This window comes from Ochotona curzoniae, unplaced genomic scaffold (genome assembly GCF_017591425.1).
Source record: "Ochotona curzoniae isolate NIBS_2020 unplaced genomic scaffold, NIBS_Ocur_1.0 contig_3819, whole genome shotgun sequence".
NCBI classification, from domain to species: Eukaryota; Metazoa; Chordata; class Mammalia; order Lagomorpha; family Ochotonidae; genus Ochotona; species Ochotona curzoniae.
In genome coordinates, this window is record NW_024466004.1 from 13163672 (window position 1) to 13186118 (window position 22447).

At 38.0% G+C, this 22447-nt stretch overlaps 1 protein-coding gene across 3 annotated transcripts; it reads right to left on the bottom strand.

Annotated features, from left to right (window-relative positions):
* Window positions 1-6075: 6075 nt before the first annotated feature.
* On the bottom strand, window positions 6076-22431 carry CRISP2 (cysteine rich secretory protein 2). Of its 3 annotated transcripts, none has more exons than XM_040983517.1 (10): window positions 22339-22431; window positions 21408-21517; window positions 19911-20067; window positions 17115-17188; window positions 13355-13471; window positions 12516-12603; window positions 10330-10475; window positions 9830-9927; window positions 9044-9132; window positions 6076-6675 (listed from the first exon to the last, which is right to left on the bottom strand). In XM_040983517.1, exons 3-10 carry the CDS (start codon window positions 19993-19995, stop codon window positions 6548-6550), a joined length of 825 nt encoding a protein of 274 aa, XP_040839451.1. In that variant the 5' UTR covers window positions 19996-20067; window positions 21408-21517; window positions 22339-22431; the 3' UTR covers window positions 6076-6547. The 3 variants fall into 3 exon arrangements, with proteins under 3 accessions (XP_040839451.1, XP_040839452.1, XP_040839453.1); XM_040983518.1 differs by having other exon boundaries at window positions 21434-21517; window positions 22339-22430; XM_040983519.1 differs by lacking the exon at window positions 21408-21517 and having other exon boundaries at window positions 22339-22414.
* Between the last annotated feature and the right edge of the window lie 16 nt (window positions 22432-22447).

Consider the following 22447-nt stretch of genomic DNA (forward strand, 5'->3'; position numbering starts at 1 on the left):
GAGGACAATTTTGGCAGTGGAACCACTCAGGGAATCTTTGTTACGACAATGTAAGTGTAAATGTGAGAGCAGTTTCTGCAGAGAATCCCCAGAGGGGGTAATGTCTAATGATGCAGAGCTCAGACTCCAGTCTGTGAGAAATGATGGATTGTGACCAGCAAAGTCCTTGGAGGCCAGCCCAGAACAATGTGCAAAGAACACTGAGCAAGAAACTCTAAGAGTTAATGCTTGCCTTGTTAGGGTTTAGTTTTGCTTTGTTTTGATTCTTTCTATGCCCCTGTTCCTTCTTTCTGGCGTGGGAATGCTGACCAGTGTTTGTTTATCATCGTGTCTTAGAAGAATATAAATCCAGTTTTACAGCACCTCACAGCTGGAGGATTTTGCCTTGAGTTGGTGTTGGAATGAGTTAAAATTTGAGGTTATTGAGCTTTGATGAATATATTTTGTGTGTGAGATGGACTTGAATTTGGGAGACCAGGCACAGGATGCTGGGAATTTAATCTCTAAAGCAGTACAAATGGAGAGTGAAATTTTCCACTTTTAACCAGGTGTTAACTACTATGAGGACTCTGTCCATATCAATCAATCATTGCTATTTTGGAAGTAGGTTTGTTATAAAATGATGAGTTCAAGCTCTCTTTTTCTCCCTCTCTTTTCCCCCGTTTCCCAGTTATACTTCTTTATCTACTCAGTTTGATCATAGGAAAATGTATCAAGAATTCCCTTGCCAGGTGCTAGCATTTTAGCTTTTCCAGAACTCTGAAGTATAAGAAATTAGTTTTTCATCCTAAGTTACTCAGATATTCTACGATGTCTATACAGGTGAGGATAAGATACCCTCACTTTCAATTTTTGTACAGCATAGGTTAAAAGCATTTAGCTTCCACGTTTCAAAGGGCTTGCCAGGGCTTTTGAGTGAATTGGTCAATATTTACATAGTCAAAAGGTCAGATGGCCTAATAATACACATAAGCTGGACTCCTCAGTGGGAGTTACCACAAGAATGGTGAATTGGTATGTGCCTTTAGATGAAGAAAAAAAAATGTTTTATGGTTGACAGATATCTAATATCCAAAGAACAGTGTAAACATCCACCAATCAAAAGGAGTAAAGATTGTTTTCTCTTCATGTCCCCATGTTCCAGAAGGTATTTATTTTTCCTTTTAGTGCATTATTGTGATGATTTATGGCAAATGGGCATGACAACAGATGAGATTGGATTTTCCCCTCAGTATCACGAGCACTTCTTTCTTCTGCTGCTTTGCTTCCCAGATGGTCACAATGGTCAGGGTTGATTCAGGCTGATGTCAGGATGCAGTAACTTCAGATGGGTTTCCTGTGTGGAGGGCAGGGATCCAGTGGTTGAGCTACCTTCTGCTGCTTTTCCTAGGCTAATAACAGGGTGTTGCATCAGCAGTGGAACAACTAGGATATCATCCGGTGGCCACATGTTGTACTAGCAGGGTAGGTTTATGGCTTTACCTGCCGTGCTACAATACCAGCCTCAAATATATATATATATATATAAGGACATTAATAATATGTCTTGGATAAGGTATAGTCTTTTAAATAATTGGTACTAACATAACTGGATGTATATATGTAGAAGAAGTCTTGTTTGTAGACTTGTCCAGACCAGATTGTAGCCCTTAATCTAGCTACTATATACAAAACTCCAATCTAGATGGATCAATTATCTTCATGAAAGTCATGGAGTTATACAATTCTACAAGAAAGCATAGGGAACACTTCAAGATGTTGGCACAGGCCATGATTTCTTGGATAAGACCTCAGAAGCAATGAAAATAAAAGTATACAAATGCGATGATGTCCAACTGCACAAGAAACATAACAAAACAAAAAGTTATGAAAAGAAGGGAGTCTTGGGTGGGGCTTGGGATATAGTGATGTACTGTGCAAAGAGGCTACTTGTGGCTCCTGAGTCACGTATGGACAGCTGTTTCAATTCAGACTTCTTCTTATTGCCTGGGAAAGCAATAGAAGATGCCCACGACCTTTGAGGCCCTGGGCAGACACAGGGGATCAAGAAAAAGCTTCTGGGTTTGAATTGACCCAGCTCCAGCCCCCCTTGTGGTCATTTGGGCAGTGAATTAACTGATGGGTGACCTCTTTTTCTTTCTCTCCTCTTTATAATCTGCCTCTCAAATAAAAGCTTTTTTTTTTAAACATAAATGAATTCTATCATTTGCAGAGAAGTGGACGGAAGTGAAGGACTCCTGTTAAGATAAACTGGAGACAAAGTCATATACTAGATGTTTTTCCTCATTTATGGGAGCTAAGAAAAAACAAAACAAAACACAAAACATACAGAATGCTGATTTCTGGAGGCTGGAATAGGTGAAAGTGGTGGAAGGAATTTGCATTAAAAAACAAAACAACTCCCACCTCCACCCCCTGCCTGCTCCCCTTACACACACAGCGGAGCAGGAGGGCGGTTAGGTATGTTAACTGTGACATACATACTAATAAGAAACGCTAATCAGGGCCTGGCGCGGTGGCGCAAGTGGTTAAGGTTCTCGCCTTGCAAACCCGGGATCCCATATGGGCGCCGGTTCTATCCCAGCAGCCCCGCTTCCCTTCCAGCTCCCTGCCTGTGGCCTGGGAAAGCAGTGGAGGACGGCCCAAAGCTTTGGGACCCTGCACCTGCGTGGGAGACCTGGAAGAGGCTCCTGGCTTCGAACTGGCATAGCATTGATCGTTGCGCTCACTTGGGGAGTGAATCATCGGATGGAAGATCTTCCTCTCTGTCTCTCCTCTCTGTATATCTGCCTTTCCAATAAACAAAAATAATAAAAATAAATCTTTAAAAAAAAACGCTAATCATACTGCAAGAGGGCTAGGTATGCTTGTGAACTCTATATTATTACCTCACATTTTTTTTAAAATGTAAAGCTATTTGGGACTTTTAAAATAAGAAATTCAAAGGAAATAGAGGAATGTGGGTGACTGATCCATCTTCATCGGAGAGCAATTGTATTACTTCAAACAACATAAAATGTAAAAAAATAATTCTTTGGTTTTGCACATTCGTAATGAAATGATAGATTTATTCTGTCATGAATTTTCAGAACTCAGATACACTAAGCAGGTCTCAAGAGTGGTGCACATATTAGCTTAGTAATACTGGAAATTGCTTAAATTCCCAAGATAAAGCAAGACTATTTATTGTTATATTGGCAATAAAATAGTGCAGCATGGAGACTAAAAATGTAGTCAGTTGTGGTTGGCTCAAGTTATGGATAATTTCATTCTTTCAAGAAAAAAAAATGTGTTTATAAATATCTATATTATCTGCAAAAGAAGTCAATATTGTAAAATATTAAAAGGTGGTTCAATTTAAAAATGAAAATTTAAAAATGCTTCTAGGAATACAAAGGATAAGACAAATGTTAAATTATTTCTCAGGAACAATTATTGATAGAACAATAATTAACAATGAGATATCTTAACAAAAACTGAAAAAGGAATTGACACTTGAAATTAGATCCCATTTTAAAGACTATTGAAAAGGAAATTTTGCAGTTGAAGTTTTTTCATTCTTGTCTTTCAATTTTAACTGGTTGAACCATTTGCCATATCAGCCAATTATTCATTACTATACCAATATATCTGATACAGGTACGTTATGAAAGGCAAGATTTCGCTTGCTCATAGTTTTGGAAGGTTAAGTGTGACATCAGCTGGCCATGATATGGACAGGACACAACAGCAGAGCATGTGCAGAGCCAGCAAGCAAAGAGCTGGGCCCATCCCCGTCTTTATAATGACTACCTTGCAAGAACCTCTTCTTAAGGGAACCAAACAACCCAAGTCATTCCCATTAGACTCACCTCCTAATGCTTGTAGCTAGTTCCCAAATGGGATGCTGGTACTACAAGTGGTAGTTTAGTCCATTGGACCACACCGGTCTCACAGAGAGTAATATTTTGTCAAGAAGTAATTCTCTTGAATCATATTTTAAAAATACCAACATCAATTTTGTTCTGTCATGTTTTCCTAGAAAGCTTCCCTTTTATTCATCTCAATTTAATTCACCCTTTTATACTTACAAAGTTTTTATGTGTTACTAAGCTTTCTAATAGTTAATCACTCCCAATAATGCTTTCACAGGGAACTAAACTTTAGCATATGGGAGTCTGGGCAAAGTTTAACATTCAGACCAATACCTAAACCACAGTGCTTTTGAGTAGAACTTCCAAATGCACAAGCTATTGCTGGACTGAGGGAAAAAAGCATTCAAAGTAGATGTTTAAATAAAAATGTATTTTAAAATCAAATAAAATAACCCCCTGGAAACTAATCCATTCAAAGTATACTACAAATAATTTTTCCCTAAAGGAGATATGAAGTATGAAATGCAAATGTTACTGAGAGCAACATACTTCATCATTTAATTTCCTTTTTAATATTGCATCAAGGTTTCATAAATTATACAATTTTCTAGTAAGGACTTTAGTGAGGACTTTAGCTGCTAGGCCACTGTGCCGGGTCCTTTTTTCCCAGCTTTTAACTCTGATTTCAGGATAGCTACTCATGAGCATTTTTCTTTCAGGTTGCCTGGTATTTGTTTCTCGGCCTTTCAGTTTCAATTGGTATGTATCTCTGAAGTGAATTTCTTGTAATCATAGTACAGTATTTTTTAATCTACTTAGTCAAATTACATTTTTTTCCTAGAGAATATGGTCCAATTACTACTCAAGATTAGCATCAATTGATAAGAGCTAAAATTTGTCATTTTGTAAATTAGATAATGATTCTATCTGGTCTGTTAATGAACTTGGTGGGGTCATGTGTTTTCATCGTTACTTCTAATACAAGACATCCTTAAGAATTTCTTGTGGATCTAGCATGGTAGCCTGGTGGCTAACGTCCTCGTCTTGCCAGGATCCCGGATTGGCACTGGTTCTAACCCTGGCTGCCCTACTTCCCTTCCAGCTTCTCATCCAGCTTCCTGCTTGTGGCCTGCTAAAGCAGTAGAAGATGGCCCAAAGCTTTGGGACCCTGCACCCAGGCGAAGCTCCTGGCTTTGGGTTAGCTCAGCTACAGCTGTTGTGGTCACTTGAGGAGTGAATCAGCAGACAGAAGGTCTAACTCTGTTTCTCTTCCTCTCTGCATATCTGACTTTGCAATAAACATAAATCTTTAAAAAAAACACCAGAATTTCCTGTAAGTCTATTCTTGTGGTGATGAGTTGTCTTTTTTTTTTTTTTTAATCTGGAAAAATGCATTGTTTTTTCTTCAATTTTAAAAGGTGGCTTCACAGGATATGAAATTGTTAGCCGGAAGTTTTTTTTTTTTTTAAGATCCTGAATATTTTATTCCACTCTCCTTTTGTATGTAAGGTTTCACCTGATTGCTTTATCTGATTGTTCCATATAAAATTTTATGGAGACTTCAGTATTAAACTCTTGTATTATGAGCAGGAAAAAAGCATACACTAAATACAGCACTTAACAGTGCAATTCTCCTTAACACAGTGGTATTCAGAGAGAGCTACAAAAGCAATACATTTTTTTTTGAAGGGCAATGCTTGAAAATTCTGCCTCCTCCTTTTTGGTTTCTAATAAAAAGCAGAAACGGGGAGAAGATGAAAATATAAACAAAATAAATTTAAAGAAGTAGAACCAATCACTAAATTGCATCTTTAATTTCCTACATTTGGTGCACTCATTTTTCTGGATTGAGTCTAGCTCATCTTAATTATTAACACTGTAAAAATACTTCATTGGGAGACTGGTGCAGCGGCAAGCGTGCTAATCCTCTGCCTGTTAGCACTGATAGCACATTTTGGGACCCATTTGTATACTGGCTGTTGTACTTCCAAGCCAGCTCTCTGCTAATTGCCTAGGAAGGCATCAGAGGATGGATCAGGTCCTCAGGCCCCTGCACTTGCTTGGGAGACCACGAGGAAACATCTCTCAACTTTGGATCAGTTTAGCTATTGTGGTCATTTGGGGGAGTGCATAGAAAACCTGTCTCTCTTCTCTCTGTAAAATCTACCATTCAAATAAAACTAATTTTTTTTTAAAGTACTCCATCGGAACATCCAAGTGGTTGCTCAGATAAGTTCTTTATTACTCCTGTTTAAAACAAATGCCACGGGAAAAATGTCAATGCCAAGCTTTGTGCTCATTCTTTACACAAGTGGAAATCATGTAGTAGGAAAGACACAGATGTTCAGTCTTTTCTCTGTTATTGTGTTGTTTCTGGACACGTTTAAGTTTACATGTTGATTCATTGTTCTTGTGGTGTAGGTCTTGTGGTTATATAGCTCCCAACATCCTCAATTTGGTTCAACTCACTGCATTTAAAGAACAAAATTTCTACCAAAGTCCAGTGGGTCATCACAAACTAGAATGCTCTTGACAATCATTGTGTGACAGAGATTTCAGTGAAAATTGAGGAGGAAACAGATGTATCACCATTTGGAATCAAATTTGTAACTGACATAATTTTACCCTGACTTGTGTCAAACTAACAATGCAGCAGTTCTTCATGCAGTCCTGAAGAGTGCACATGAGCCATTCTAATAAATTTTGTCTTCACATAAGCAAGTAGCTTTGCATTTCTCCTTGAGTAACTCATGATCACAGCCAGCTGTGTTCTTCAAGGAGCCGCAGTTACTAAGGAGATCTTCATACTCACAGCTATTTGCTGTAACAACAACAAAAATGCTGAGTTAGCTTTTTTATGGTTAGTGTCCTTCGTAGAAGCAATGGGCTTGGGGGACAACATTTAAGTGAATAGCAAGGTTTTATGCAATAATGGAACTTTAACCACTTGAGAAAATCATGATGCATCTCTGTTGGGCTCAATGATTATGGTATTCTTTTATGTTGAATTCAGTCATATGTTTCTGAAATGAATTACCTACCTCTTCTCCCTCAACAAATTAAAACAAATGCAAGTGAATCTGCTTTCAGAATGTTCTCACCACATGTAGCTATTGAAATTAAACAAAAAATTTAATTTCTTAATTTCAGTAGCCATATTTCAAGTGTTCAGAGACCACACATGACTCATGGCTAGACTAAGACAGCTACAAAGAACCTTCATATCATCTCACATTATCAGACTACATTATTTTAAACTTCAGTGCTTTCTTCCTGGGACAAATGGTCTATGGACGGATACAGATGCAAACAGGAGCAACATGTCAGATTCCTCGCTGTGTTTCCATTTGGATACTCACGAAAGGCCCCCAAATCAACAAATCTAAACCCAAACTTAACATACTGCTCATACAGCTAACAATCTTGGATGAGGAAAACATCCTTGCAACCCTCTCACACACATTTCAGTGCACTGGTGCTCCAATTATTCAATAATCTAGTCCAGAAACAAAATCCAGCTGAGCTTTTCCCCTTTGCAATCAAAACATGTAACAAACTGACTATTGTTTTCTTTATTTTGCTGGTACTGCAGTGAAGACTTTGATGCGTTTCAAAGTTCACCTGTTTCATCAAGTTTCCTGCTGGATGAATTATCAAATGTTTCTGCATAAGTACAGCTACAAGCTCTTCGAAAATCATGATTCTGATTTTGGGACTCTGTTCAAAATCTTTCAGTTGTTAAAAGAATGAGTTCTTTTCCTTAGCTAATAGCATTCTGCAACTACACATATAGTTTAGAATATTCTTCTGGCTTAATAATGTTTGTGTCATCAGTATTCTAATTTATAGCAATATAACTGGATCAGAAAGAATGCTATGCAGTGGACAACATATATGAAAGGTTAAATATCTCACTGAATAGTTCAATTCTTTCATCAGTAATAAAAATATATTCCACTTACTGTAAATCAATAGTTAAATCTACTTCTATTCATGACAACTTAAAAAAAATTGATATATGATACTTGCTTTATTCTCTTCACTTGTAAGTATAAGCTTGTGAGTTCTGTGAACCTGTTTTATGTACAAAGTGCATTTGCTATTTGGAACATGCACAAAACTATGATCAGATTATAGGGCAAGAGACCACATACTAAGCATAAACAGTATGATCTTAATATTAGGAAGGAAGTGAGAAAATCAACTGAATACAGCCATTTCCACAAAGGAAGCATAAATATTTGGTGTGTCTCTCCAGCAACAATTTGGTCTCACAACTTTAGATAGGATATTTAGAATTTATTTAAATATCAGTTGTTGTATAAGGAGATTAATGAAAAAAAAAATCCCAATCATCATAAAGGTATATATTTAATAGTAACAGTTGTTATAATTGGAAAGGCACACTGATGGTAGACATTCAAGCTACAAAAAGCATACATATCGGCTCAGTGCAATAGCATAGTAGCTATATCCTCCCCTTGTACCTGCCAAGATCCTGTATGGACACCTGTTCCGGTTCATATTCTGGCAGCTCCAATTCCCACCCATTTTCCTGCTTATGGCCTGGGAAAATGGCAGAGGACAGCCCAAAGCCTTGGGACCCTGCACCCACGTGGGCGACCCAGAAGAAGCTCCTGGATCCTGCCTTTGTGGATCAGCTCAGATCTGGCCATTGTGGCCACTTGGGGAGTGAAACAGCAGTTGGAAGAAATTTCTCTTCATCTCTCCTTCTCTCTGTAAATCTGCCTTTCCAATAAAATTTTTTAAAAAATATGCAAATACAATGTAGGTCGGTCATCATAAGAAACAGAGAAAAGTGTGTCTCCATGCACACTTGGACTCAGCGAAATGGCTGATAATGTCCTGACAGGTGGATGTTGGACTCTCTGACATTGTCCATGCCTACATTGTTGGGAGCCACCTCGATGGCAGCATGATGGACTTGTGAAAGTTTATGAAAGACACCCATTGTAAAACACAGATCAGTTGGGGAGGGGTGGGAACTTGGGGAGGGAGAGGAGAGACCCCAGTGCCTAATAAATTGTGTCATAAAACAAAATAACAACAAAAAATGATTAGAACACTGCTGAACGTTTTTTCTTTTGGCATGAATACATTGAGGTTGGTTACTGCAGGGGATTTATTAATTGCTTAATATAATAACAAGTTAATTCTTTCACACTTACTACAAAGTCCATTGTCACAGTGACCAGGGCAGCTGGCACAAGGTATTCCTTGTTGGTAAGGAGTACTCTTTTTATTCACATTATTACCTCTGAAATTTGAAATTTACAATATTAAATATTTTTTACTTTGTTGTTGAATTTACACTGTATTGGCAACATCAGACACCAGATACACTTAAATATCCCCATGTTTGAGATCATGTAACAAAAAGAAAAATTATGATTTTCAAGTATAATTCAAAGAATAATTTAATAACATGCTTCTTGCATTGCCCCATCTCTTTTACCATAAATCCACAGGTCAAGCAACAAATATGAGATAATCAGATTCCAGAATTATTAGAGCATATTGAAAGGTACTTAAACCATCTTCATGCCCAAATTGATTCAATGAAATTGCTAAGTCAACGTACCAGCTAATGTAGTCTCTCTTTGATAGAAAGGAGATGGTTCTAGGGTAATGGGTTCCAGTAGGGAAAAGAATATTCATAATGGATGCAACAGAAATCATCATGCTTAGTGACATAAGCCAGGTCCCCCAAAGTCATTATCATACGTTTCCCTTAATTTGTGACAAGTAATAAGAAAGCACGAAAGATGTTAATATATTTGAGTGAAATTGGCATGAGATTTGATTATGGTCTGTAACCCATCTTTAGTCCTGATAAACAGTGGTTTCTCTATATAATACTTGCTGAATTCTTTAGTAGAAAATTAAACTTGTGACTAGAGTAACGTCAAAATTGAATATGGCATTGTCAAAATTGAACTTTAGGTTATACTTACGCTGGGCAATACTGGCAAACATAGTAATATTTAAAATTTTCTTGATTGGGACAGAAGGCAATTGCGCATCCAACACGGTAAGATGAATACCAGACAAGCTAAAAGGCCACAACATAATACATTTAAAACATTAAAGACAGAAAATGTTAAAAGACATATGCTGGCAAACACAAAACCGAAAAATGTTACCGCTCTATTTTATAGTCATTTACCTTAAAGAAAATACGTAATGGTCAATGTCATAAATTCTATCATCAAATTTTCATGGGTGTCAACCATTTACTTACTTATAATGTAGAGCAGAGTATAAGAGTATGCTGTCAAATAAAGCTTATTAGACCATAAACCAAAATGAGAGTTCTAGATGAAGTATCAAGGAGTCAACAGTGTGATACACCTACTTTGGGAGTTCCCCCAACTGAACATTGAGCTGACTGTAATTCAGGCATGCTTTCCACGCTGCAGTATTTATGGCAGGTACTTCGAAATGTTCCCCATACCTGAGTGTAATGTCCAGTAATCACATGGGGAGTCTTTGGTCCAACACCATAGGTAAAATAACGGCTTTCATCAAACCAGTTTTGAATTGCATCTGACCAGGCAGTAGGGTCACTTGACATATAAAGATTCTCACCACATTTTGTACCTAAGAAAGAACATATTGTTCATGAGGGAAATAAAAGAAAAAAAATCATCTGATGGTAAAAAAATTACCTCATAAATGCAAACACCCTCATTCAAACGGAGATAAGTTGCTAACTGTTAAGATGTAAGGAAAAAGCTTTTTTTCAAATCAGCTATAAAACTGATTACAAGGCAAAATTATCTCACACGCTGTAGCTAGCCTGACCAAGCATAACTTTATTGAGAAGTTCCCACTCCTTAAACATTGTTTTTTCTCTCAATGGTCAAACACATATACTCACATGTTGAAAGTCTCTCATCTGTATGGGCTTCATATCCTGGAGCTTGCACTATGAACTCCTGGAATCCAGCTACTGACTATTACACTAACTCTCTTGCTGGGTCACTCTTATCAAAGATTGTGATAAAATGTCTATATCCTTAGATAAAATTTGAAGGTAAGTTTTTATAAGCAGTCTTTAAAAGGTCCAATCAAAAGATAAGAGATGCCAAGAGGGTCAACAGCTTGTAGAACTTGTAAGTCATCCCCTATTCAAAAATTCAGAAGACCTCAAGCTAGAATCTGTTAGGCAAGATCTGCACAATACCCCAGAAACAATTTTCTATGTTTAAGTCCCCTCCATATAGATACATGTGTATTTACTTTGTATGTATTCATTTACAGATTCAATTTTCACGTGTTGCTTATAGACATAAAACATTCATGGATATCCGAATAGGAGAAAAAGAGATTAAGAATATAATCTTGGCCACAAACAGAAAATAACTTGTTACAATTTTCTACTGAATGCAGTCATTCTTATAGCAACAACAATAGAAATAACAGTAGTTAAATTTAAATAATAGGGAAATTATCCATTTATTTCAGATTGGGCTTGCCTACATGTATTCCACTGTTGACTGTGAACAAATTTTTACACAAAAAATATGTGCACGTTTCATCTTTCGATCGAAGCTTAGGGAAAATTGGGTGAACTCATTGCTTCCAAATTTGCTATTTCTTCTTGTTCCTGAGGGAAGGGGACAAAGAGGGAGACCACTCATGACTTTCCACACGTCCCAATACCCAGGGATGAGGAACCGCCACCTCATACCAACGCAGAGTCTCAGTGTGTACATATTCCAAGGGGTCTAAGTGGTTTGGATAGTTCTGAAATGCTGCCGATTTCAGCAATCTGAGGATGATATCACCCTCCCAATCTTGGCTCCATTCACCAAGATTTTTTGCTACCGTTGTTTATTAGGGGTAGTTCTCCAGTTTGTTCTGCTCTTCTGCTGCTATAACACCAAACGAGCTGCCATATTCTCCTTTGACAATAGGGCCTGTGTCCACTGCTCCACATTTTTCATTAAGCAGGACATGTTGTTACAAGTGAGTCCAAGGACCTGGGCCATGCAACCAATGCACCACCAGATGCCCCACGCTTTGGCTCATGAACCTGATACTCACCTAGGCAGGGCCCAGGACCCGGCCCAGGAGACCCAAGCCCCGCTGGATCCCCCATACATGGGGCTCATTAACCCGACACCCACCGAGAAGGTTAGCCCCAGGGTCCAGGCCAGGCAAACTGAGTCCCACCAGATCTCCCACCCTTGCGGCCTCAGAAACCTGGCTTCCACCATACAAATGGGCCCCAGGACCGAGCCAAGCTACCCCAGCCCTGTCAGATCCCCTGTCCCTGGGGCTCACACACTTGGCCCACACTGAGCCCAGGCTGGCATGTCTCACCTCACCTCAGCATCCGCTATCCACAGCCCTGAGCCAGTCTAGCCTGGGCTCAGTGTGGGAGGAACAACAAGAAGAAATAGCAAATTTGGAAGCAATGAGTTCACCCAATTTTCCCTAAGCTTCGATCCTTCCCACCCTGGTCAACCATGTAATCATTATTAAAAAATAAAATTATAAGCAGTGGGGAAAAAAAGGAAAAAATAACCATATATGCAATATCTACTCGCAAATTCTTCTTAATGCAATATTCCACAAAGGTCTACAATTGTCTAATTTGTTCATTCATTCAGCAAATATATCTAATTTACATACTTGTTTTTCGATCTTCTGGGTCACTGTGTTCTAAGGTGCACTTATTTGCCCATTTTTGAGCATTTACCATTGCCTCTCTGTTCCATTCCTAAACATCACATGGGAAAAAATGCACGACATTTAATTCCACCCACTGAGGCACATATTTAATAATCTGATTGGTAGACTATATCTTAAGGCTGTTGTAGATGCATTATCTTATTGTTGCTACTACTAAACATTTTTTATTTTGTTTTTAGTGTCAGTATGTCATTGTCCCAGTGTGTATCCACAGTAATAAAGAACCCCCACATTTGAGTCTAAGGAGTGAGAGATTTAAGACAAAACTATTTATGCAAGCTCAGCTACCGCTGCTAGAATTCCAAGTGGAACACTAGACTAAACCAGTATATATGTGAACATTTCTAATTATATGTTATTTCCAATTCAATTTGTAAACTATTTCTTTTGTGTGGGAGATACTTGGTTTTTTGGTATGTGATCTGGAAAGTTACATTTTATTTCTCTAAATGATACTGATCCTAAAGGTGGAAACAAAACGGAAGGGGGAATTTCTTGATTCCAGAGTAGGCACAAGTGAACAGAAAATTGGATGGCTTTGCATTGGATGCCTGCCCACAGCTCTGATATCTACTTCTGCCTTTCCAAACTAAGAATTTTGTAACCTTAACAAATTATTTATTTAAAAAAATACAGGGCTTTCCATTAAAAAATTCTGATTAAATAGTAAAGCAGAGATAGCATTTTGGAAACCACAAGTCATGAAGAGGTATGATTGCCAACTGCCTACTCCTTGCACAACTCGTTCCCAGCATTATCCCTCAATCACTGCCACTTACCATCTTCAGCATGTTGCTGGCAGAGGGAGAGACTGCCTTCCTTAGCTGATTGTGCTTGCTTACAATTTCCTTTTGCACTTGTGTTTGGGTGGTTAACAAAGCAGTAAAAGCTGGATCCTAGAGAAGAAATGAGATAACAATTATTTTGAACACTTCTGAAAACTATAACAATGAATAACTACAGAAAACAAATCACTTTTAAAAGTGTACACTATTTAACAAATATTTGATGTTGTGTAATTATAAAAAGCGAATAGTTTTTGAACATTGCTAGTGAAGCTGAGCAAAAGCCGTGAGTTTTGCTCAGGGAAATAGACAATGGGGAATAATTCATGGCAGAACAAGCCACCAGTGTTGGAGACACAAATGCTAATTTCTGGTTTTAAAGTAGTTCTTCATATGCTTTTTGGAAATGCAAGAGTGATGTTGTTTCAAAATCAAAAAAGATATATAATAGGGACCTTAGGAGAGACAAATTCCTTCCCGCTCATTCTATCTGTCCCTAGTTAGCATAAGGGTGGTACCTGTGATTCATTTGAGACTTCAGGAGGAACTTTGCCTTGCAAAAATTATCTGCATTTGAAGAAAGAATATTGAGAACCAGTTGAAGTGCATACCTCACATTCAATATTTAAGGAAAATCACTCTTTTTATAGTGTGGCAGATTTCATTGTCTTGGGCAAAGCTTTGCAATATTAGAAAAAACAATCTCAGAAGCAATTTGGAGAGAGAAAAACCACCTTATGATTTCATTCCCTTTAATAACAGAAATACCACTGTTAAATGGTGTTAAATTAAGTGCTGGTATGAACTGAACTTCAACTGTGATTATGCAGCAAGGTGGAGGAATCCATCATGGGGGTAGGGTTGTGTGTGTGGGGGGGAAATCCCAGTGCCTGTAGAACTGTATCACATAATACAATGTTATTAACAAATAAAAAAAAAGTGCTGGTATGAAGAATTGCCAAACATTTCCTGGAAATAAATATTACAAAATGCATATGCTTCTAATTTTTGTGCCAAAACAAATGTCTCTTTTGATTCTATTTTTATGAATTAAAAAAAATACTCTAGTATTTTAATATCTATTATTGTATCTTTGGATGCCTGGAGATTGAAGGGGGTGGTGTGTTGTTGACACAAGAGAAAAGAATAATTTTCCCATCTAGAGTTGTATCCAAATGTGAGGTTTTCCAGATCTGTACAAAAGTGTGAAGCATATGCCTAAATGGACCAGGGTCCTTACACATATCATTTGATACACTGCAGGAAGTTATTCATTTCTCCACGCCTACCGAGTTCTCTCAAGCATCTCTAAATATTGTACCTATAGATCTGGTCATATTTTGTTCCCATTATTTACTCCTTATTCAGTATTATTGTCAAATTTTATATTTCTAAAGATAGGAACCAATAACAAAAGCTAGAATACTAATATATTTGCAGCTGTTATGGTCACCTGAGTTATAAAAGGACACCATGTTGTATCAGTAGACCTAATTACTGAGTTATATTGCAAAGTGTGCTGTGACCCATAAAAAACCTGCTCAAAGCAGTTTTACTTCCAAAACCATAGAGATTCATTCTAGGAAAATCAATAAATACTGATTTCCTTCTTACCTCCTCTTGCTATGTAGATAAAATAAGATGAATCTGTTTTCTCTTTTAAACTGAATATCAGCAGGGTATAATTACAAAATAGGATTATAAGATGCAATAAGAAAAAAATGGACACATTTCTCAATATAGCTATCATAAGAGTTAAGTAATATGATTTAAATAACTACAAGAAATGACATTATTATTAAGAAAGTTCTGCAAGACACAGATGAAAATACAGTTGTTACTCAAGGTCTGGGAAGTTTCACAAATGATAATTTTGTACGATGATTTTATTTTCTTTTACTTTATTTGGAGAGAACCATTCACTGGTTCACTCTCCACATGGTTGTAATGGCCCGAGCCAAGCCAATACAAAGCTAGGAGACAGTATCTTCTTTCAGGTCTCCCATGATGGGGTAGGGGGTCCATATGTTTCTTTCCCAGGTTATAAGTAAGCAGCTTAATGGGAAGTGGAGCAGTCAGGACACGAACTGGCAGAGACTCAGCCATATGCCACCACACATGCTTTCCTACCAACAGCCCTCCCTGGACTGTGATTTTCAAAGAATGTTTTCTAGGTCCAGGAGCAAACAGACACGGGCAACTTACTTGATTAGTAACTAAATAAGTGGTTCCAAAGAGTAAGTGACATTTTACTTTTCATGTTATTTTACTTGAAAGAGTTGAGAGAGTGCGAGTCCAACTTTCACCTGCAGGTTCACTTCCCAAAAGGCAGTAACAACTAGGGCTGGGTCAGAGCTTGCTCTAAGTGCAGGCCTAAGCACTTGGGCCATGCTCTTTTGCTTTCCCAAGTATGTTGGCAAAGAACTGGATTAGGAGTAGAGCAGCCCTGGCTGGAATAGCATCCATTATGGGATGCCAACATTTCAGGAATCTGCTTTACTTGCTTCACCACAATGCCAGCCCTGAAATCTCACTTTAAGCAATGTAGTTATTGAACACAGTGGAAGATTAGGGGATGGAACAGAGAAGCTAAGGGAGTTGGCATGGGTTGTGAAAGAAAGTCTTTTAGGAAAGGAAATTGAATAGACAATAAACAGTTTGAATGACCCCTTAGATTATGAATAAATTGTCACCCAAGTGGTACTTGATGAGGCTGGAACCTCACTAGTCCTGTATGTCCAGAGTTGAGAGGGTGTGAGAACAATAACCCAAACAGCAACATCTTGATGCGTTTCTTTGCTCAAGTAAAAACACATCTAATTATTCTGACACAATTAACTATGAACATTAAGCATGATAATATTCGTAAAGAAGTTACGATAACATTACTATGTGAATATGTTGCAAATTTTCCTTGGATATCACATGGAAAAACGGATTAAACTCAAAGGAATCAGAAAAGATCTTGAAGCAGGAAGATGATCCTAAGCTTTCAATGACTAGTATGATTCAAGCTTCAAGGCAGCGCATGAAAAATTAAAAAGAACTTGGCACTATTGATTTAATAATATCTATTATTTGTGATTAGTTGAGTGGAGATTTTTAGGAGGACAAATTTATGTGTTTATCCCCGGAAAATGTGCATAAGATTTTGAAAAAATCATTCTTTAAAGATGTAATTAAAGATCTTAGAATGCAATTATTCTGCATTATTCAGTGGGACCTAACAGCAGAGAGGAACATCTGTATAAGGGATACACAGAAAGGAGGCAATGTGAAGATGGAGGTAGAGTGACACAGCACAAGTGTATCAATGTCAGGGACTGGCAGATAAGGCAAGGGAAAAAATTGGGCCAGGATCCTGGATGGGGCATTATAGCTTAAACACACCTTGATTCAGATTAGTGGCCTCCAAAACTATGAAAGAGTACATTTTTGTTGTTTTAAGCTCTAGGCTTATAATGTAGTGTCACAATAGCACTAACAATCAAGTATGTTTCTAAACTGAATTTTCAAAGTTCATCAATATTGAAAATGGCTGCTGTTCTCTAAATCTTTGAAATGCAATCACTAACACTTGTGCTTCATTTCTTCTTATTTAAGCCTCATTTTATGTGTTCAGTCACCACTGAACCACCAATGGAAATGTGGACCACACCAGAAACTTGTGCCACTTTGACACTTTTGGAGGAGCTTGTTCTCCACACGGTTACAGAGAGCTCAGCTCTGAGAAGATCTCCTGTTCCAACCTTACCTTGCCTTCAGTGGGTAAAGTTGGAAGCAGCAGAGTAACCAGGAGGAATAGAGCCATTGGGAACAAAGCCATTGCTGGAAAGCAAGCAAAAGCAGATAAAGTCTTGCATTAGATAAGAAAGTGCATGGATTTCTAAGAGGGAGGGAAATTAATGATTTTTATCTTGGTTATCCAAAAGAATTGGGATACTGAAATTTGCTGTAAACAAACCAAGATAATAACTGACCGAGTGCCAATACAATAATAGTGGAGCCAATCCTGTCTTTACTAAGGGCAGCGGTAAGCCAACTGAATAACCTGACTAATGCCTTTGACCTGCAATTGTAAAGATAAAGTCTTGCTGCCTTTAAAAATTTATTTTTATTTTTTAAACAGATTTAGAGAAGGAGAGATAGATAGGAAGATCTTCCATTTACTCATTCACTCCCCAAGTGACTGCAATGGCTGGAGCTAAGTCGATCCAAAGTCAGGAACCAGGAGCTTCTTCTAGGTCTCCCACGCAGGTGCAGGCTCCCAAGGCTTTGGGTAATCCTCTATTGCTTTCCCAGGTCACAATCAGGGAGCTGGAAGGGAAGTCAAGCTGCCAGGGCACAAACTGGTGCCCATATGTGATCCTGGGTGTGTAAGGTGAGGATTGTAGCCACTAGGCTACTGCGCCAGGCCCTTATTTTTATTTTAAATGTAAAATTAGAGAGAGAGCAGAAGAGATAAAATGGGAGAAATATTCCACTCCCTAAATGGCTTCCCTCCCTAAATAGCCACAGTAGCCAGGGCCAAGTCAGGAGCTTTCCCTGTGTCTTTCACTTGGCTGCAAGGACCCAAGGACTTGAGCAATTTTCTGCTACCTTCCTAGGACTTAAACAGGAAGCAGGATTGGAAGCAGACTGTCCAGGATCTGAACCGGTGCCAATATGGCATGCTGGCACTGCAGGAGGAGACAGGCTATTACACTCTGGCACCCACCACACACACCTTCTTTCTGTAATTATGTTACCCTTATCTTAAAAAAGGAAAAAAAAAATATATATATACATATACCTCCAAGCTTCTTTCATAGTCATTTATGATATTAACATTCATTATAATTATGCATCTCTATGTTTCCAAAGCATTTACATTCAGTATGTACTATGCGGTTTACTATTCTCATAAACAGTATTACTATTTGTCCCTTTTGTGTGTTTCAGAATCTATCAAATATTTCAAGGTTCTGATCACACAAACATATATGTATAATCACTTTATTATTTATCCTTTAGGGAGATGCTTGTTTATTTTATTGCTTGTAATTGCGTGTATTCTCAAATGTCCTATGGGCTACTGGATGCATATATAATTAATATATTAAAAGTCTAGATTGATCAAGGTTTTTCAGTTTACGATTTGATAAAAAGGTAATAGTCTCACTGCTTTTGGAAAAGGCACAGCGTTTTCCATCCTGTCCTTTCTCAATGTTCTGGAAAGCCGTAGACACTTCCAGTGAAGCAGCACCATCACTTCCTTTAGGAAGCACTCAGTTTCCTGCCATTCTTCATATACACTGCTTAGTGTGTAAATTAAAGTCAGTGTTTGTTTCCTGGGTGTGAAATTGCACTCTCAAATTCTTGGAGTTACAGGAAATCTTTAAACAATCATTTATGGCACGTATCAGGCTTTAGTAACTTATAAATAGTGGACAATTGATCCTCAATGTTATCACAATCAAAGGAAGAATAAAAAAAAACACTTGTTAATGGTTTATGGTAAAATTTCAAGGGTCACTGCATTTTCCTTCTTATTGGTTAATGATCCTAATATTTTGCAGATGAGGAAATTAAGGCTTAGATCAGTCAACTCTTTTCCAATGGTAACTTGCTAGGCAACTGCCCAAATCAGCCTTGATCCAATTATGATTGCAAACTCGATGGACATAGTTTCAATGAAGAAAAGGCAATCGCTGAATCATTGTCACAGCACTATGGACTTCTCTCCCTACTTTAATAAAGCAAATACTTTGAACGTGAAATTTTCTAGTTCCTTTTCTTTTTTTAAAAAGACTTATTTTTATTATTATTTTTTTTTTTATTGGAAAGGCGGATATACAGAGAGGAGAGACAGAGAGGAAGATCTTCCGTCCGATGATTCACTCCCCAAGTGAGCGCAACGGGCCGATACTATGCTGATCCGAAGCCAGGAGCCTCTTCCGGGTCTCCCACGCGGGTGCAGGGTCCCAAAGCTTTGGGCTGTCCTCGACTGCTTTCCCGGGCCACAGGCAGGGAGCTGGATGGGAAGCGGGGCTGCAGGGATAGAACCGGCGCCCATATGGGATCCCGGGCGTGCAAGGCGAGGACCCCAACCCCTTGCACCACCGCGCCGGGCCCATCTCTAGTTCCTTTTCAGTGTCAACTGCTCTCAGTGTATTTGCCACTACATTTACAAGAACTACTTCAGTATCACCCCCTCTCCAAATTCATGCAGTACTATATAATCATATATATATATAAGTGAAATAATATGAAAAAATATATAAAATATTTTAATTTTCGGTTTAAGCTAATTTTAGTATAATTGTTTCAAAGTCACAAACTTAGAAATTAAGGATAATACCTATTTTGAGAATGAATATAAAAATTCAACTGATAATATATCTTTGTCTAACAGTGCTATAGTTTTCTTTTTAAAAATTTTATTGTGATCAAACTCAATAAAATGTATCAAAGTTTCATAAACAATAGTTATATTTATTAAATACATTATTTTATTTACTAAAAAAATGGCATAATAAAATATTCTTAAAATAAATGAGTTACTACTCACTGTTGGTTCTGAGGGCAGAATGAAATATCTGCTTTAACTGTTGAAAGGCTACTGGAAAGAGTTTACAAGAGAACTTGTATTGCATCCATTTGTGTTCCAGTAAGTTCTAATTGTGCAAGTAAACCTAATTCAAAAAGATCTTGGGCTGGATGAAGACCTGGGAGGGAACAGAGAGAGGTTGGACAATGTGCATCAAAACACTGATAGGAGTATGTTCCTGTGTTTCATCGTACAGTGGGGTGACCTATTATAGATTTTATGAACAACTAGATGCCTTCAAACATGAAGCAATGTCAAGGAGACAGAAATGTTAATTTTTACGATTGTTTTAATACATCCAGCATACATTCACAGAACTATCACAATGAACCACACAAATATGTACAATTATTAAAGATCTTAGAAAAGTGTAAAGAGATAAAAATGTTTATTGGCATGATGTGATCATCAAACATTGAATATATGTATATTGATTTATCATATTATGCATCACAGGTATGTGCAATATAAATCATAAAATAGGAATTTGTTCTGAAATGGTATTTTTTCAAATCAATGGCCTCAACTTTTATTGCCTTTTGGTGGATTACGTTGTGACATCATTTGGTTTCCACAAAGCTTCAACATGACTAAATAACCCACGGCCTCACTTGCTTTTCTAACTCAGCTCTCCTCTTTTCAGGGGCAGTGAATGTGGATGCTGCTTTTTCAGCCTAACACTTCTAAACTCACCACTCCAGACAGGTGTGTTCTTAAGAGCCCTGCCTCCTAGAGGAACCCTTTTGGCACTGCTTTCTCTGACTTTTAATTCCCAGTTACCATTCACTTACAGCTTACTGTAGCTGAGAAGTCCGACTTTCTTGAAACCATTAGGTCTAAGAAATGATCGCTGAGCTTCTATTTTCTCTTTTGTAAAATGTGAACTATCATGTATCGTCAATTTTGAAAACTGAAAATCATAACGTGATACACTTAGTAAATCAAGACTCATACATAATATGGAATATCTGTCAGTGTGCAGGGTTCTCAAGCTCTTTCCATGAATGAAACTTGATTGAGCAACTAATTTCAGAAGTGTTTATAACTCTTCTTTTTCCTTCTTGATGCCTTAGAGTACTAAAATTTAAACAGAAATTTTAATGTCCAAAGAATGGTTCTGGCTTTATTCAGGAAAATTATTCAACAGCTGGGCTGCCTGTATCCTCATTCGTTTCCTGAAATGTTTACATAGACATGACCCTGAAATTTCGTACATCTCAGTCACTCAGTGGGTTTGCATTAGGGGGCCTGTAACTCCAGATCTCAGTAAGCCACGATGCCGCACACCCTGCTACCCGTTCAGATACTCATCCAACATACAGCCATCCTTGCTGCGCTCATGAAACAATGACACAACCAGTGAGACCATGTTAAACCATTACTTTCTATGGCTGCATTTGATTCCTTTAAATCTACATTGGGAGATACTGAAAAATTAGTTACTATTTTTTCCCTTACCACTTAGCAACGGGAAAGTACTGTACCCTTTATGGCAGATGTTCTAAAGCCAGGATGCATAGTTCTCTTAGGATGCTTGTAGGTACAGCATGGTGCACAGTTTCATAGTGCTAAAAATAGAAAGTGGACAAAAGAAGAATATCTTTACAGTGTCTGTATTCTCTGTCATAAGCTTAAAAACTTGACTCTAGTGCTCACTATGCCTTTCCAATCTGTTAGTAAAAGTCAAGTCACCACTAACACCATAATTTCCTCTTGAGATCAGATTGTTTCAATTTTTCCCTTCAAACACTAATCCAAAAGCAGATGTCTTAAAATATTTCAATGAATTGTTTATTGACTAACTTCCCTTTAAAGACCACAGCACACTTTCAATATTCCTAACCATTTAAGTAGTACCTTAATCCACAGGTCCTTTAAAGGGTCAATTCTGTAAAAATCTTCCACAATATAAACATTAATGTCATGGATTTGGCACCTACATTTTTAACTTCATGTTTTGTTTTTAAATAGAACACAATGAATAACAAAAGGCACAAAGGTCAATGGCTTCAATTCCAAGATGCAGGTACACCTTTTAATAAGAGCAACTTTAAAATAAGAAGCTTACGCTCTTATTCTGATACCAATGCAAGAGCAGATTTAGAGAAACTTCAGCTTTCTGCTAGGAATCAGTAGGTCTCCAGCACCTAGAATGCTTAAGGGTTAAAAATAGGCAAGCAGTTTCCTTAGGTTAAACAAAGAAGCACGTTGAAGCGCCCCTTGGCTGTTAAGTACCAAGCAACAAGTCCCAGCTGCTGGCTTGCCTCTGGAGACTGCGCACAGGCCTCGATGAGGACCAGACACGCCTCACTGCACGCCTAGTCCTCTCCCCGTCACCTCCACCTCCCCTACCCTAGTGGTTTCCGACTTCCCAGGCTGCTCTGTTTACCCCGGCTGCTGAGCACAGATCTTCTTGGCTTGGGGCTTTGGACACGCTGCTTCAGTACCCCTGTGGCAACGTAAGCGTTCTCATTGTGCCACGTCATGGTGACGTCATA